Here is a 17972-nt window from a genome sequence, read left to right on the forward strand (position 1 = left end):
CTGTTCCAACTTAGGGCATAGGTACTGTGCTGCTCAGATCTAGTTGCAAACGGTATAGTTGTTAAGTTGTAAAAGAAGAATAAAGCTTTGAAAGGAATCCCTTTGTCTGTGTCTGGACTTGGCTACTGGATTAGACTGAGAGAGGCCTCCAAGGAGCCCTTGACAGCTTGGTCCCCGTTCCTCTTTTTTTTCTTTCTTTCTCCCCTCTCTCTCTTTCCGACTGTCTTATGGAGGGTGCCGGGGACCCAGCGGTGCAAGCTCTGGCGCAAGCGAACCAGTTGCTCCATGATCATATGGCACAACTGACGGCTGCCGTGCAAAATCTACAGGCTGCGGTTCAACCCCCCCCACCTCCGATTCCCCCACGCCGCAAGTGCCCGGTGGCGTTGCCAGAGAAGTTTTCTGGTGAGAAAGGACTTTTTCAGATTTTCAGGGCCCACTCGGAGCTGTACGTGCGTCTTAGGCCTGAGGATTTCCAGACGGAACAGGTTCGTGTGGGTTTCATCATTAACCTACTGTCAGGCATGGCAGCTAAATGGGCTTCGGGGCTCCTGTTCGCTAATGACCCCCTGCTCGGGGACTATCAAGGTTTCATGACAGCCATGGCACATTTTTTCGGTGACCCCCTGCGCACGCAGACGGCTTCTCGGGAGATTCACCGCCTCCGGCAGGGCAAGGACTCAGTTTCCAGCTACGCGACAACCTTTCGCTTGCTGATGCAGGATTTACAGTGGAATGATGCCGCGCTAGTGGCTCAGTTTTTGGATGGTTTGAACGACAAGATTTTGGATGAGTTGGCGCGCACGCCCAGCCCGCCTACTTTGGAGGACCTCATCCAGACCTGCCTTCAGATAGATAGTCGGCTGGAGGGGTGCCGGCAGACCCGGGGGGGTGCCGGGGGCCGGGATTTCCCTCCCATTCCCCCACGTTTCCTGCCTCCTCCCTCACCCCCCGCTCCGGCGCTGGGGGTGGAGGAGACCCTGATGCAGCTGGGAGCTACCCGAGCCTTGCTGCCGCCAGAGGAGTTTGAGCGCCGGCGTGCTGAGCGCCGATGTTTTCGATGTGGAAAGCTGGGGCATTTCGCCAAGACCTGCCGAGTGAAATCCACAGCTCCGCTGCCTCCTCCTCCTCTCCTTCCCCCTCCTCCTCCTCCTCCTCCTCCTCGTCCCCAGGCCTGACTAGACTGCCCCCCAAGCTTGTTGGGGGCCTCCAGTGTGGGGGCCAGTTCCCCACCGGATGGGTGCCTTCCCCAACCCCGCCCACCCTCCTATCTGCTGTTGCATGTTCACCTCCGCTCGTCTCAGTGGGGGGGGTGGAGGCCCTAGTTTTAGTGGACTCGGGGGCTACGACCAGTTTCATGAATGAGACCTTCGCCCTTTTCCACAAGACTCCTGCCCTGCCCCTTCCTGTCCCCTTGGTAGTGGAGACCATTGATGGGCGTCCTCTCTCTTCAGGCGCGGTGACCTGGATTACAGTTCCACTCACTCTGTGCACCCAGTCCCACATTGAGCAGATTCAGTTTCACTTAGCCAAGGTTCCCTTATACCCACTCGTGCTGGGTGTTTCCTGGCTCTCTAAGCACAACCCTCAGATTTCTTGGGGGCTTCAGCAAGTGGAGTTTGCGTCTCCCTACTGCAGGCCTTAACCCTTTCCTCCCCCTCCTTGTCTGCTTCTGGCAGTCCTTCAGCGACCGTCATCCTCCCAGAGAAGTATGCAGCTTTTCGGGATGTGTTTGACAAGAAAGAGGCTGACCGGCTTCCCCCCCACCACACTTTTGACTATGCCATTAACCTCATTCCGGGGGCAACCATCCCCGCTGGCCAGCTGTATCTGATGTCGGAGCCAGAACTTCGAGCTCTGCGGGAGTTTTTGGACACAAATCTCAAACGCGGTTTCATTCGCCCTTCCTCCTCCCCCGCCTGCGCTCCTACCTTCTTTGTGGCCAAGAGATCTGGCGAGCTCAGGCCGGTGCACGATTTCAGAAATCTAAATTCCGTTTCCATCCCTAACAAGTACCCCCTCCCCCTCATACCTGAGATGCTGGAGCGCCTGGGGCGAGCCAAGATTTTCACAAAGTTGGACCTGCGTAACGCATACAATCTCATTCGCATCCGGGAGGGGGATGAGTGGAAGACCTGTTTCGGGACCCGGTACGGAGCGTATGAATACCTAGTAATGCCTTTTGGGCTCGCCTGCGCCCCCCCCCCCCACTTTTTCGCGTTTTATGAATGCCATCTTCAGGGGCTATTTGGACACTTTCCTCATTGTTTATCTCGATGATTTACTTTTATTTTCTGAGGACTCTGATGCCCATCAGCTCCATGTCTCTGCCGTACTCCGGCGCCTCGGCGAGAACCATCTTTATGCGAAGTTGGAGAAATGTGCGTTTGACCTAACCTCTTTGGACTTTCTTGGCTACATTATTTCGCCTGACAGTATCAGGATGGATCCTGCAAAGGTCCAGGCTGTCCTCTCCTGGCAGGCTCCATCCAGCAAGAAGGACTTGCAATGTTTTCTGGGTTTTGCTAATTTTTACAGAAAGTTCCTGCCCAGTTTTGCTCGGCTCACTTCTCCTCTCACGGACCTCCTTAAGGGCAAGAAATCTCCTTTTCATTGGACGGCATCTGCCCAACAGGCTTTCGAGGAACTTAAGAAGCTTTTCAGTTCTGAGCCGATCCTGTTACATCCCGACCCGAGGAAGCCTTTTGTAGTGCAAACTGATGCCTCTGACTTCACGGTGGGGGCGGTGCTCTTTCAGCCAGATCGGGAGGGCAGCAGGCTGCAACCTTGCGCCTACCACTCCAGGAAACTGACCATGTCTGAGAGGAATTATACCATCTGGGAGAAGGAACTGTTGGCCATCAAGTTCACTTTGGAGACCTGGCGTCATCTCCTGGAGGGGGCACAGCACCCAGTCAAAGTTAGAACCGACCATCGCAACCTCGAACATCTTCAGACAGGCCGTGCCTTAAACCAGTGGCAGATTAGGTGGTCGCTTTTTTTTTCTTGGTTCCACCTTAAGATTTGCCATGTGAAGGACTCAGACAACCTACAAGCGGATGCTCTTTCTCGTAAGCCTGACCTCCAGCCAGGGAGTGAGGAAACTTCCCCCCCTCTCTGATTCTTCCCCCCCAAGGCCTGGCGGCAGCTGCAGTGCCTCATTCTTGGGAGGAGCTCCTTCTCTCTGCACAGGCTGAGGATGCTTTTGTTCGCACAAAGGTGGAGGAATTGGGGCTAGCCTCTGCCCCCCCCACTCTACCCCCTTCTTTTTGCGAGGTGGCCTGCTTTACCATTCCAGCTGGGTCTATGTGCCTTCTAGACCCCTCCGCGAGAAGGTCCTCCATCAGTGCCATGACTCCCCCACAGCTGGGCATTTTGGCGTCGCCAAGACCTTGCATGGAGTGACGAGGGATTTTTGGTGGCCTCGTGTGTGTCAGGACGTCAAGTCCTATGTCGCCTCCTGCCCAACCTGCCAGCGGGCAAAGCCCCCCTCAGGCAAGTCCACAGGCTTGCTTCACCCCCTGCCTACCCCCTCAGGACCTTGGAAACTGCTCTCCCTTCACTTCATCACTGACTTGCCTCGCTCACACGGTAAGACCACTATTCTGGTGGTGGTGGATTTGTTTTCTAAGATGGCCCATTTCATCCCCTGCTCTGGGTTGCCCACAGCCAGGGAGACAGCAGAGCTGTTCGTGGCGCAGGTTTTCCGCCTCCACGGATGGCCCGAGGGTCTCGTTTCCGATAGGGGGGCCCAGTTCACTGCCCATTTCTGGAGGGAGCTACTGGCGTTGCTCCATGTGACTCTCCGTCTTCACCCACCATCCACAGATGGACGGTCAGACCGAGCGCACCAATGCGACTCTGGAGCAATATCTGCGCTGTTATGTAAATTACCAACAGGATGACTGGTTTTCCTTGCTGCCTCTCGCAGAATTTGCTTATAACAATGCTTGCCATGCTTCCACCCGCCAAACTCCATTTTTTGCCAATTTTGGTTACCACCCCAACGCCTTCCCGTCCACCTTGGCTCCCTCTTCGGTGCCAGCGGCCCATGACTTTTTAGAGGAGTTGCGAGCAGTACACCACCTCTTACGGGACTCCCTCGAGCAAGCCAAGACAGCCTACAAGGCCTCTGCAGACCGGCGGCGCCAGCCGGATCCGTCTCTGCAACCGGGGGACTGGGTTTGGTTGTCCACCCAATACCTCCCCTCTCGCCCACAAGGAAGCTCGCGCCTTGCCGCACGGGACCTTTCCAGATTACGGCCCAGATTAACCCTGTTGCTTTTCGCCTGGCTCTCCCACTCTCCATGAAGATCCATCCCATTTTTCATTGGTCCTTGCTGTCCCCCCTGGTTTCTGACGACCCTCATCGCTCGGTCGGCTCCCCCCCGCCGCCAGTGCTGGTGGAGGGGGAGGAGGAGTTTGAGGTCGTGGAGATTCTGGACTCCTGCCTTTCTCGTGGCCGCTTGCAATATCTGGTGGACTGGAAGGGGTACAGGCCTGATGAGCGATCCTGGGAACCCGTGGAAAATGTGCATGCTCCGTTGCTGCTGAGGCGCTTCCACCAGCTGCACCCCCACAAACCTGGGGCCCCAGGGGAGGAGCACGAGGGGGGGCCTCATGGGAGCGGGGATGATGTCAGGGTGGACACTGAGCCCATGGAGTCCCAGAGTAGTTCTGATTCTGAGGAACAGCAGTCGCTCCTGGGAGAGGAGCGCGCTCCTCTTTCCCAAGGCCAACAGCTGACAGAGATTCCTCCCACCAGCATTCCTAGCTTAGAAAGCAGTCCAGGGAGTGACCGAGCGCAGATAGCAGACTTGGTGGATGCGCGACGCCGACGCAGAGAGCGGCGCCAGATGGAGGGCGCGGAAAGGAGGCGTAGTGCCCGGTTGGCGCGCAAACAACGGCTGCGCCGAGAGGATCCAAGGGAAAAGGGGAGGGACTCTCCCTAGTCCTTAAGTTCAGGGGTCTGCCAGTAATTCCCTTTCAAACGGGGACCAACTGTTCCAACTCAGGGCATAGGTACTGTGCTGCTCAGATCTAGTTGCAAACGGTATAGTTGTTAAGTTGTGAAAGAAGAATAAAGCTTTGAAAGGAATCCCTTTGTCTGTGTCTGGACTTGGCTACTGGATTAGACTGAGAGAGGCCTCCCAGGAGCCCTTGACACCACCTCCCATCCCCATTTCCCAAAAATGTCTCTGAGCCCCACATGTAGCCCAGAGGCTTTCATGAGAAAAGAAGATGGAAGCCAACAGCGGCCTACATTTTGCTTTGAAGTCATCCCAGCTTCCATTAAAAAAAATGTTCTTTAAAAACTAAAAAAGTAGGAGGGGTAGGGTACCTTGGCAGGCACCAAGAAAGGTGTCCAAGTGTGCACAAATGCCCATAGGTGCCATGTTGCCCACTATCCCTCCCCTTTTCCGATTTCCAACTGGCACTCAACATTCCCTGTCTACTAAGCATGCTCAGCCCTCGTGGGCTGATTTTGCATTTTTGCCCTCTTAGATTTTGTTTTTTAAATATTGTTGTACTTCTACAAACCATGGAGTTCGCCCAAGCATGCTAATATCTTCTCAGTGGCCCCATTTTGGCTCCAATTCTGTCAATACCGGCCACCTGAGTTTGCTATTACAGGGAGTAATAAATATAGGAAAATTGCAGGTGCATGCCATTGAATACCAGGTGCTTGGAAGCAACAGCAGGAGGTGGCTATTGCCTTCATGCCGTGCATATGGGCTTCCCAGTGGCATCTGATTGGCCATTATGAGCAACAGGTTGTGGACTAGATGGATCTTTAATCTGATCCATTGAAGGTACCTTGTGTCCTTATCTAGACACTGGTACTGCTGCTCTTGTGACTTTTTTGGACTTGCATGAAATTTAAGTCACCCATTTCTAAAACAGTTGTGGGCAATTTAAGTTTCATAAAGTCCCAAAAAGCCAATTTACTCTCCAGGAAATGGCAGTAGGGGAAAACCTATAGTGTAAATCGGCTCTTCTCCCTGCTGTGAAAACTATTCCTTCTGCGTTGTGCTGTGAGTTCATCTTCAAATAAAATACATCTTTAATCCATGTTGTTCATCTGCTACAATATGCCTCTTAATCAGTTTAATTTTCATTTAAAATTGGTTTTAAAGCAGCACGACTGCATTAAGAAAACTGGAGAATATTATTTCAGCCACTTCAGTACAACAATGAACATTAATAACAAGTAAATTACAAATCTTCATCTACAACTCATTTTCATTTAATTGGGTTTTCTACAGTGTCTGTTTTAAAGCTGGGGTGTCTAGAATATCTATGTAAAGTGGCTTGAACTGGGATTTATTAAAATCATTTAATAAACTTGCCAGTAATTTCTAGATATACAGTCAGGGCCAGAAATATTGGAACAAGGATAACTGTTTTGGCAGTTGGCCTATGTACACCACCACACTGAAGTTGAAAGGAAACACACCCAGATGGAAGCGAAGTCAGGACTTTCAGCTGTAATTCAAAGGGTTTGACAAAAGTGGGGCACTAACCATTCAGGAAGGACAGCCAGTGGCATGCACACACACCCATCGTTGGTGGCTCTTAAGTAATGGAACAAATGGCTGACAAGTAGCTGCATGGCCAGGTGTGGCCTGTTTCCTGGGTACCCCATGACCAATCAAGCAGATAAAAGGCCTGGAGGTGGTTCTGAGTGTTACATTTGCATTTGGTAGCTGTTCACTGGAACTCCCAACATGAAATCCAAAGCGGTGTCCATGCGAGTGAAGGAGGCCATCATTAGGCTGAGGAAACAAAATAAACCCATCAGAGCGATAGCAAAAACAGTGGGAGTGGCCAATACAACAGTTTGGAACATCCTGAAAAAGAAGGGTTTAACTAGCAAGCTCAGCAACAGCAAAAGGCCTGGAAGACCACGGAAGACAACTAAAGTGGATGACCACAGAATTATGCTCATGGTGAAGTGGAACCCTTTCACAACATCTAGCCAGGTCAAGAATGCTCCTGAGGAGGTAGGCATGTCATTGTCAACATCTACAGTCAAGAGATGGCTTTATGAACGTAAATACAGAGGCTTCACAACAAGGTGCAAACCACTGGTAACGCTCAAGAACAGACAGGCCAGATTAGCCTTTGCCAGCAAACACCTAAAAAAGCCTGCCCAGTTCTGGAATAGGATTCTTTGGACTGATGAAACCAAGATTAACTTGTACCAGAATGATGGGAAGAGAAAAGTGTGGAGAAGGAAAGGAACAGGTCATGATCCAAAGCATACCACATCACCTGTCAAACATGGTGGAGGCAGTGTTATGTCATGGGCATGTATGGCTGCCAAAGGAACCAGGTCACTGGTGTTTATGGATGACCTGAGTGCTGATAAAAGCAGCAGGCTGAATTCTGAAGTGTATAGGGCTATACTTTCTGCTCAGATTCAGCCGAACGCTGCCAAACTGATAGGACGCTGCTTCATATTGCAGATGGATAAAGGCCCAAAACATACAGCAAAAGCTACCCAAGAGTTTCTCCAGGCAAAGAAGTGGGATGTTCTTCAATGGCCAAGTCAGTCACCTGATTTCAACCCAATAGAGCATGCTTTTCACTTACTGAAGACAAGACTGAAGGCAGAAAGACCCACAAACAAGCGGCAGCTGAAGGCAGCTGCAGTAAAGGCCTAGCAAAGCATCCTCAGGGAGGAAACTCAGCATTGGGTCATGTCCATGGGTTCCAGACTTCAGGCAGTCATTGACTGCAAAGGATTTTCATCCAGGTATTCAAGGTGATCCTTAAGTTTGAAATGATGTTGGTTTGTTCCATTACTTATGAGCCACCAATGAGCATGCCACTGGCTGTCTTTCCTGAATGGTTAGTGCCCCACTTTTGTCAAACCCCTTGAATTACAGCTGAAAATCCTGACTTCACTCCCATCTGGGTGTTTCCTTTCAACTTCAGTGTGGTGGTATACAGAGGCCAACTGCCAAAACAGTTAACCTTGTTCCATTATTTCTGGCCCTGACTGTAGGTGCAATTTTGGAAGTGTTCATCTCCTAAAATTTCATTTAACGACTCACGTTGGAACAATAGTACTGAATATATCTGAACTTTGGCTTCATTAAAAAAAATCTTTTTTTTGTTTGTGTGTTCTTTGAGAATTGTATACACTTGCAGCTGACCCTGTATTCAAGTATGCTCTCTTCCTTTCAGTTTCACCAATTTAATATTTTTACATGAAGGGGAAAAACTTGTAACAAAGGTAGAGAAACAATGTTTATACCCAAGGGAGATCTTTCTTATATGACTTTCATGGCCATGTTACAAATGGCTTCTATTCAGTTCATATTATTATTATTATTATTATTATTATTATTGTTATTATTATTATGACATAACAATGAAGTTACAAGCAAAATCGTGACGAAAGGTGAATAGATAAATCAGTCAGTAACGTACTGTTGACATCTGTATATATGCATAAATATTTAAATTTGTTCAACTAGCACTCAGCTGTCACAATCCAACTTTCGAGTCAAATAACGCTGTAGTTGCCTTGTTGCTGCCAGTAGGGTAAAAAGCCACCATTCAGATAATGGGTTATATCTAGACTTAGTAATGCTTAGAGAAGACCCAGTGAAGTCAATGTGTGTAGTTAGTCACAAGTAAATTAGTGAATGCAAGCCAGGACCATGATTTCACATCAGCTTGTTTGCTTACTAGAGCAATGGTGAGGAACATGTGGTTCTACAGATGTTGTTGGACTGCAACTTCCATCATCTCTCACCAGTGGCTATGCCCACTGGGACTGACAGGCGTTTCAGTCAAACAACATCCAGCGGGCCACATATTCCCCACCACTGTACTAGAGTTTAAACAAATCATAGTTCCCTGAGTGTGTATATCATGGGGAACTGTGGTTTGTTTAAAAGTGAAAACACCAGCTTCTGATCTCCTTCAAGGCCATGAAAGCGGATGAGATGGCAGGTGTGAAGCATATAAGCCCAAGAATCACCACTGTTTATTCTGTAGCAGGGAACCATGATTTCATGTTACATCTCAACTGGGCTACAGGCTTTTCAGGGCTCTGGTCCCAATGTAGATGCTCAAAAACCCCAGCCCAGGTTGATCTTAAGGTCCAACCGAGTGGTGGTGTTAGTGTGATATAAAGGGCTGCAGCCAGAAGGAGAAAAGGCTTGCAACTCTTCCATGCGTACATGGAAATGTTTTAAGCATATGGAATGTGTAGATCTCGGACTTAGCCACAAATTCCTTCGTTAAATTATTTGTGGTTATCACAATTGGTGGGATATTTAAATTGTTCTAGGATCTGCTACAATATTTCCATTAATAAGCTTGGCAGGGCTACCTAGTCATATTTTTATAAGCTCCAAAAAGTTGATTGAGGTGGAGAGGATGTGTTAATGTAATCCCTTTTCCATCCTTGACGCCTCCTGCTGAGGTATTTATATCCCTAATTAAAAAGGACAAAGCCTTGGGAGGGTTTTATTTAAATAGAAAATTAATCCAAATATGAGCATAAAAGTTCTCGGTAGGTAGCAAAACAGAACAGAAAGCAAGTTAGTGCCCAAAACAAAAGTTTCTTCTGACTTAAGAGTCAGCTCCAAGAGGATAAACCAATGACCTTTTTGCAGAGTAGATTGTCTAAATATGTAAATAAAATACAGTCTCAAACCATCATTTTTTAGTGAGCATTTAGAGGTAATGAGACAGACATGATATTTTTGGCCTTTATTGCAGTGTAAAAGGCTCTTCTGGTAGATTAATAATTTTCATAGCTACTCGTCATTTATTTATTTATTGCATTTATATCCCACCTTTTTTCCTCCAAGGAACCCAATGCAGCTTACATGGTCCCCTCCTTTCCATTTTATCCTCACAGCAACAACCCTGTGAGGTAGGTTGGGCTGAGAGTCTGTGAGTGGCCCAAAGTCACCCAGTGAGCTTCCATGCCTAAGTGGGGACTAGAACCCGGATCTCCTGGCTCCCAGTCCAACACTATAACCACTACACCACACTGGCTTTTCTCTCAAAATACACATCTTAAAGGCATGTTGATACATTTTTTGAACCAGGAACTGCATCACAATGTTCAGAGATGTGCAAAATCTGATACATAGTAATGGAATCAGTTTAATCACATAGTAGTAAAAAGTAGTCTTTGGGTGTTTGTACATTCCTGGCAGTTTCCAAAGGAGTTTTCACAGTGAACAGCTTACAACAGAAAAATAGGAGCACGTTCTGCTCCCCCCCCCCTCCACTGTTCATTGTAAGGTTAGGCAAACTACACTATTGGTTAGTTGTATGTTCCAGTCCACACATAATGAAAATCCAGAGTTTTTTTAAACCCTGGGTTGTCGTGAACATGCTCCTTCAGCATGTTAAACAGTACAGGGATGTTCTGTTCAGCATGACTGAACCAGGAATATTCACATATTGCTGCACCATGTTTACATCCAAAATGTTGGGGGGTTGGGTGGGGAAGAATTGCACATAAAAGGAAAGGAGGAGATAGTCCACTTCCCATTTCTTAACCATAGTCAGATGATCATGAATAACACATCTGTCCAACACGTTGCCCACAGTGCTGCAGTTCTTCTTGGTTGAGGACTGTAAGTTGGAACAAGCAATAGCCCTGAATAAGGGGGAAGAGAACTAGGCTTCAACACCCACAGCAAGTTTTATCATCCTGCAGCCTGTCCCTTGCAGATGAGCTGGAGTGGTTCCTTGGCTGAAGATCATCAGTTATTCAATTAAATGTCTCCTAATGGATCTGGATTATGGAGTAATATGTGAAGAGCGTTGGCTTTTTGTTAAAATTAAAGAAGTCTCGGGACTGTGGCAGCCGTGGCAAAAACTACACATTGTTTGCCTTGAACCAAATTTATGCCAAAGGTGTGGAAAATTTATTTTTGCAAATATGCATTACCCTAAGAATGCTCAGTTACTTCCCTATATCATTTGCATCAGGCAAGCATACCTTTAGTAAACTGAAGCTGGGAAAGGATCTCCTAAGATGTACAGCAGGGCAAGAAAGGCTTAACCACCTTATTAGGTCAGCAGAAAGGAAGCTTGCTAGGCAAATCTCTTGATAATTTAATTGACAAGTTCATTAAAAGCAAAGCAAGGAAGGACTACTTCAAGCAGCCTACATGTTGAAGTATTAGATGATACATTAATTATTATAATACCAGCGTTTTTGTTTGAATTATGTGAATGTTTGATTTCTTCTCTTAATTTTAGTACTTGTAAATAATCATTGTAGATACTATGATGATGCATAATTTTCTAAGATTGTAAGTTATTTCTTTTGCATTCCATTAAAGTAGATTAAATATAGGAGATAAATCAATTAATAACCATGAATGCAGATTCGCTGGCTAGGCAAACAATTTGCTTATCTGGTGAATTGACATTCGTGGCTATGAATGAATTTAGTATGCAGCATTTAATGATAAAGTATTATTATTATTACTACTACTACTACTATTACTATTATTATATTTATACCCCGCCTTTTTCCCAGTAATGGGACACAATGGGCTGGATGAGGGCCAATAAACTGAAGCTAAATCCTGACAAGATGGAAGCTCTGTGGATTGGTGGTTCCCGAGTCCAGGAATTGGGTAAGCAACCTGTCCTGGATGCGGTTGCACTCCCCTTGAAGGAGCAGGTGCATAGCTTGGGAGTACTCCTAGATCTATTGCTGTCACTAGAGCTCTAGGTGGACTCCGTGGCGTGGAGTACTTGGGGCCAGCTTTGGCTGATTCACCAGCTATGGCCTTTCCTGGACAGGGATAACCTAGCCACAGTAGTACATGTGCTGGTAACTTCCTGATTAGACTACTGCAATGCATTTTATGTGGGCCTGCCCTCGAAGACGATTCAGAAGTTGTAGCTAGTGCAAAATGCAGCAGCTAGACTGCTGACCGGAACATCTCATAAAGATCAAATACCAATTTTAAAGGAATTGCACTGGCTGTCAATATGCTTTCGGCCAGAATTCAAGGTTTTGATGATGACATTTAAAGCCCTAAGTAGCTTGGGACCTTGATATTTGAGGGAATGCCTCTCCCTATATATGCCTGCCCAAGGACTGAGATCTGTTGGAGGGGCCCTCCTCTGCATCCCACCAGTGCAAGACATACACAATGGTGGGACATGGGAGAGGGCCTTCTCTACTGTGGCACCCCGGTTATGGAATGCCCTCCCCTTGGAGGTCTGATTGGCGCAGACATTGGTGTCATTTCAGTACCAAGTAAAAACATGGCTTTTTACCGAAGCCTTTGAGGGCTAAATGCATTCCTTAAAGTAGCACACTGTTTTAACTGTTTTATTGTTTTAGATTGTAATTGGTGTTATCTTGTTTAATGGTTTAATATGTTGTAGCTGTTTTCATTATTTATTGATTTATACTGTTTAAATTGATTTTATCTGTATGCCGCCCTGAGATTTTAATGATGTAGGTCAGGATACAAATGTTTTAAATTCATTAATTCATCAAAGTATATAATACATTTCTCATGTCGATATTCTATGTTCTTAAATACACTATATTATCTACTGACATCACTGGAGGTGGGGGCAGGAGGAGGGCCCCAATATTTTGTTTTGGCCCAAGTTACCTTTCTGTGTCCCTGCCCGTGTATTATTTATTGTTACTGCTGCTATTGCTGTTTTTACTATTACTTATAATCCCCCTTTACACCAAGAAGCTCATGATACATGGTCCTCCTCTCAATTTTATCCTCACAACATCCCTGTGAGGTTGGTTAGGGTTGAGAGTTGGTGACTGGCCTCAGGTGAGCTTCATGGCCAAGTGAGGATTCAAACCCACTTCTCCCATCTTAGTCTAACACTAACCACCACACCACGCTGGTCCGGAATAGTGTTATACCTAAGACTTTGATCATAAGAAGATTTAATATTATTTACTTCAGTGGAGGTAAAATGAAGCAATCAGGCTCACCTTGTTCACCTTGGGTTGTAAATCTGTTCTGTATTGGTAATATGAGCAAGCTTCTGCATTTGACAAGGGAAAAATCTTGTGTGTTTTGAGATGGACAGACAGGCTAGATAACAGACAAGGTTAAGGATTACAACATATCTGTGTAATTATCTTCACACTTCCTTGTTTATTTTTTATCAAAATATATTGCCTTTCTGTGTGCGTGCATGGTTTTTTCCCTGATGATAAAAAGGGCAGTTTTTATTCCTCTGTGCTGAATTATCTTTGTCGTCCTCTTGTTTTGTCAGATGGTGACGGACAGACTGAGCATTTGCTGCCAGCCTGTGCTGATGAAAAATGTAAGAAGAGTGTCATCTACCTATCTAAACCAGGACGGAATCAATCAGATCAAGTATGTTGTGCTTCTGCTTGCATAGATCAAGTTTGGGCATATTTATATTTTGCTGATTAAAGCCCTGCCAGTGACAAAGGTCTGAATCTTGCCAAAAAGGGACCACCATTAGGGCCATTTCAGACGTTATGTGGCAATCATGTTTGCTGCAGTAAACAGATGAAAGTGCAAATAGGGAATGCCCATCTCCAAATATTTGAGGACATGTGGTCAACACTAGCCAGAGAGCTGTAGCCAATCACAGCTCCCCAGTATACACCATCATGTGTTTGCAGGTGAGCATCAGCCTGTAACACTTTATGTGCAATACCACAGCAAATGAACACCAGTTTATTCCCATGGCACAAGTGACCACCACATAATTCATCCTACCCCCTGTAGACAGAGCAAGAAGAAATGGCTTTATGCTTCAGAGAGGCAACTTTAGGAATACATTTCTAACTGTAAGAGCAGTTCAACAATAGAACATGCTGTGTAGAGAAGCTACAGAACCACCTACCTTGGAGGTTTGTACTAGAGATGTTGGAAAAACTTGAGACGGACTAAAATGAGCTTGGATTTCTAAGAATCCGACCTGCAGAACACACTGCAGACCGACCCCCTCAGGCTGTGTGGAGTCCGTGGACTTTCGGATGCTTTTTTTTACTTTCCTGAAATTTACACATATTTATTCATAGGAAAATGCACAAGTTTCTGCTGAGGAAAAGTTGAATACACTAAAGTTGAATACACTAAACGTTATGTATTAAGGTAAATTATGTAAATTCTTACAAAACCTCTTATGTAATTATTTGCATATTTTTCTGCATGACAAAAAAAATTGCATCCTTTGGTGCACAGACAATGGAACAAAAGATGCCTGACAATCTGCGAAACATAGACAGAGCAGATTTTACACTGCCCATACTGTCAAGGATGCTTATAAATGAGGATTGGGCAACTTGCAGCCCTCCAGATGTTTTGGCCTATAAATCCCATCAGCCCTAGGCAGCATACCCAATGGTGAGGGATCATGGGAATTGTAGCCCAAGCATACAGAGGACCACAAGTTGCCCACCCTTGTAATAGAGGATAGCTTTTGTTGGCCAATCTCAAGAGCATTGCTCTTTCCTTAACAACCCTTCAGCCATAAAGGACGATTCTGCTGTGTTATCTGCTTTCTTGGTCCTTTTGCTCAATCTCTTCCCCTCCCTGCCATGGGGCAAAATACCTGTTTTGTTTTAGTAAGTTGGAACAGAATGGGGGTGATGGACTATAATAATGAGAAATGAAAGAGAATTAGAGGAGACTTTCTACACTAAAGAGGCCAACATACTGGGTTTCATATTAACACTCAAGCTGTTACTACTTCCCTGGGCAATGCAACCTCTTACCCAGATGGCCACGGAATGTCCAAAACACTTAAAATAGTTAGAATTGGGGGTAAATGGAAGGTGCTGTTCAAGTACCTTCATTCCCCCTTCATAGTCTATTAGTCTTATTTGATGATTTTCAGACCAATGTGCTGATCAGAAATTATACAACTAGATAATTTAATTTGAGTTTAATTTAGTCTTTGTATTCCTCAGCCTCTACATCAGATGTAGAGCAATCCAAAACCTCTGAAATCCCATTTTTTATTTCTTTTAGAAGAGTAATAGGCTGTTCCACCACTGTAAGAGAAGAAAAAGCAAACCTTATTACTGATTCATAAAAAGTTGTCAGCATGTGGTTTCTCCTTTAGAGAATATTTATCTAGAATAAACCAAAAGCAGAATAGTGAATTCTTATCTATTTAGTGGTACTATAAATTTCAAACATTGGTGGATGAGTAATTAATTTTGCAAGGTAGCTTGTCACATTTGTGGCGATTATCTTTTTGAGCAGTAAAGTCATAGAGTAAATGGTAAGGCAAAATATCTTAAACTTGAATTTAAATATCTTAAAAGCAGAGTTGTCATCTGAAAAATGTGAAAAATGAGTTTTAATCAATGACATCTGCATGTTTTTGTATGAATTAAAACACTTGTTTTGAAGAAAAAGGCACTCTTCCTTCTGATTTTAGATGGCACCTACTGTTTTGTATTTTGTGTTTTAAATTTACCTATACACTGTCCAGAGAACTCTGGTTATTGAGTGGTCTAAAACTCTAATAAATACAAATCCATTTTGGGGGGTAAACACTTGGATATTAAAAATACTTCAACACTTTTCTTAAAGCATCTGCTGCCTAATTAATAGGAACACCAAATAGGAACACCATTTTAATCACTCAGTAAGTTTTTAATCAATTAATCTTAACTTGGCGATTAACAAAATATTTCAGCCTTGCTTATAAGGGTTTGTTATTAAAATGCTTTTATCAGCTATCTATATTCACAACAGTAAAGCTGGTGTATCTCCAGATCATGACATTCTCTTTGAAAGCCTGATAAATCCTAGTTCTATTTAGCTATTGTTGCAATCTGATTTATATTCCAAGAAGCAGCACAAGCTGTATTTGAAGCTTCTGTTTATAAACTAATCTTCCTGGGGAAGGGTGGGAAGAAAAACCCAGCAGAATAGCTCTGCTTTCTATCAAGCACCTCCTTTACACTTAACAGTATTTTAGAAGAATTGAATCCCTTTTTCTAGTGATCATAATACCAACTTTGAGATATTTAGGAATTGTGTGGGGATGATCTTCCCACATCTGATTCACTTTTGTTGATAGTAAAGGATTTTTGCTGTGTTAATTCTTATTCTAAGTGAAGTAAAACCACTATCTGAACTTAGTTGTTCTGTCTAAATCTGGGGGCGTGGGAGGGGGTGTACAAATGACTGTCTCAGGCAACAATAACAATTGAATATTTCTCTTGAGCAAAAATAAGCCTTAACAAATCTCATTGTTTTGGTTCACAAATTCCCCTAAGATGCCTGTTACTTTTTCTCATTTTGACTTTTGAAAGCCTGTCAGTTTTTTTTAATCCATAAAGCATAATGTTTAGAGACCAGAAGTCTGCAGCTAAAGAAGTAGCTGGTTAATCCACCAGACAGGGCTCCTCTGCTCTTCAGCTCAGTGTCGCTGCCACCTGTTGCTTTCTCCAGCCACTGCTTTTTCAGTCCACAGCCAACTTTCACCAAGCTCCTTTAAACCATCCTGTCTCTTGGTCAGACTCCATAACATTCCTATTTCCCCCAGCCCAGCACACATGCTTTTCTGAACTTAAGCATCGTGAGATTCCTTCAGAGCCCCATCTCTCATTTGCCCCGTCTGACAACTTTCCCTCACAGAAGCTGGACTGCAGACATTTGGGTGGCATTTTTCTCTGCGCAGTTAGAACACGCTGTCCTCACACCAGTTCCGCCAAGTTCCAGAGGCTCTATCACCACAAGTAGAATATTACATTAATGTGGTATTTCCTGTCCCATGACATGAGATACTTGAAGCCAATGCATTCTGACAATTTGCTTTTTCTTTCTGGTTCACAGTGGTTTCCAGTGTTACAGGACTTCACAAACAAAGGCACTCAGTGGGGCTTTGTTCCATATATGAATGATTTAACTTCAACTGAATTTTCAGTTCCAATCACCCTTCACATTGGAGATTATAACATGGATGGCTATCCAGATGCACTTGCCATACTGAGAAATACATCGGGAAGGTATAGTATTGTCAGTGAAAAGTATTTTAATTCTGTCTTTGTCTTGGCCTAATTGTGCATGCCATTCTTCTCACTCTGAAATACCACAGTCCTATAGGATCTGAATCCCTTCTTCTGAAGAAGTCCCTGAATGGTATTAAAATGGGATCTATTTATCTGTAGTAAGCCAGCCCTTTTCTGCTGCTTAGAAGGATGTTACAAGTGGCAGTCCAGGAAGAGAAGTGCATTGTGCAGAGATGCTGTCTCTTTCACCCTTTCCACTTGTAATAAAAAAAAGAAAAAGAGTTAAGTGTAGAAGGACCACCGAGAGCTTTTTTTCCTCCTTCCTCATTAAACTTAGAGTCCAACTGGTATATAGCTATCTTAAAGCACTTAAAAAAAAAATACCATTATGTTAATCATAATATCTGCAGCAGAATGCTTCAGCAGTTTCATTTAGCAATGTAAAACGTCTGGATTTTTGTGATGGTTTGGAAGATCAGGGAACATGCCATGGGCTCACATGCGCCTCTCTCACACTCTCTCCCGTGTGCTAGTTCCCTCCTCTCCTGTTGAAACAGGGGGCTTCCAAATGCAGTTTGTGATATGACACAATGGGGCTCTGTTGAAAGTGGGGAAGGGAGGAGTTGAAAAGCCAACTGGGCATGCCCAAACCTGAGCTTGTAAATGTAAAATAGCTATTTGAGTCCCCTCCATAAGCATGAGCTGTCACTTGTCTGTCCAAGTTTTCAACTAATTCAACTAATCTGCATTAATGCACCATTTGAAAACCCATGGCATATAGGCAATGTTTAAGCTCCATTGTCCTTAAAATTTAAGATGTGTGTTTTCCACATCCCCCTTAGTGCTCAGCTGCATTGCCTTTGTCTCCCTGGATCTTTTGTGTCGACATAGTTATGCCAATGACAGCCCCAGGGGCTGTGAGCTCCCTCAACTACCCAGCCCCTCTGTGACTTCACAGCAGAACAGTCACTCGGACTCGGGACCT

The 17972-nt window shown here is 45.0% G+C and overlaps 1 protein-coding gene across 1 annotated transcript in view; it reads left to right on the forward strand.

The window, feature by feature from the left end:
* Positions 1–17972, forward strand: part of ITFG1 (integrin alpha FG-GAP repeat containing 1) — a 172990-nt gene that overhangs the window by 69772 nt on the left and 85246 nt on the right. Inside the window, exons 9-10 of the mRNA XM_084813044.1 lie at positions 13258–13361; positions 16812–16984. Coding sequence (XP_084669170.1) covers positions 13258–13361; positions 16812–16984 — 277 coding nt within the window. The remainder of the gene's footprint in view (positions 1–13257; positions 13362–16811; positions 16985–17972) is intronic.

This window comes from Heloderma suspectum, chromosome 8 (assembly GCF_057233095.1).
Source record: "Heloderma suspectum isolate Gila_16-S chromosome 8, 16-S_ref, whole genome shotgun sequence".
In the NCBI taxonomy this organism is placed as follows: domain Eukaryota; kingdom Metazoa; phylum Chordata; class Lepidosauria; order Squamata; family Helodermatidae; genus Heloderma; species Heloderma suspectum.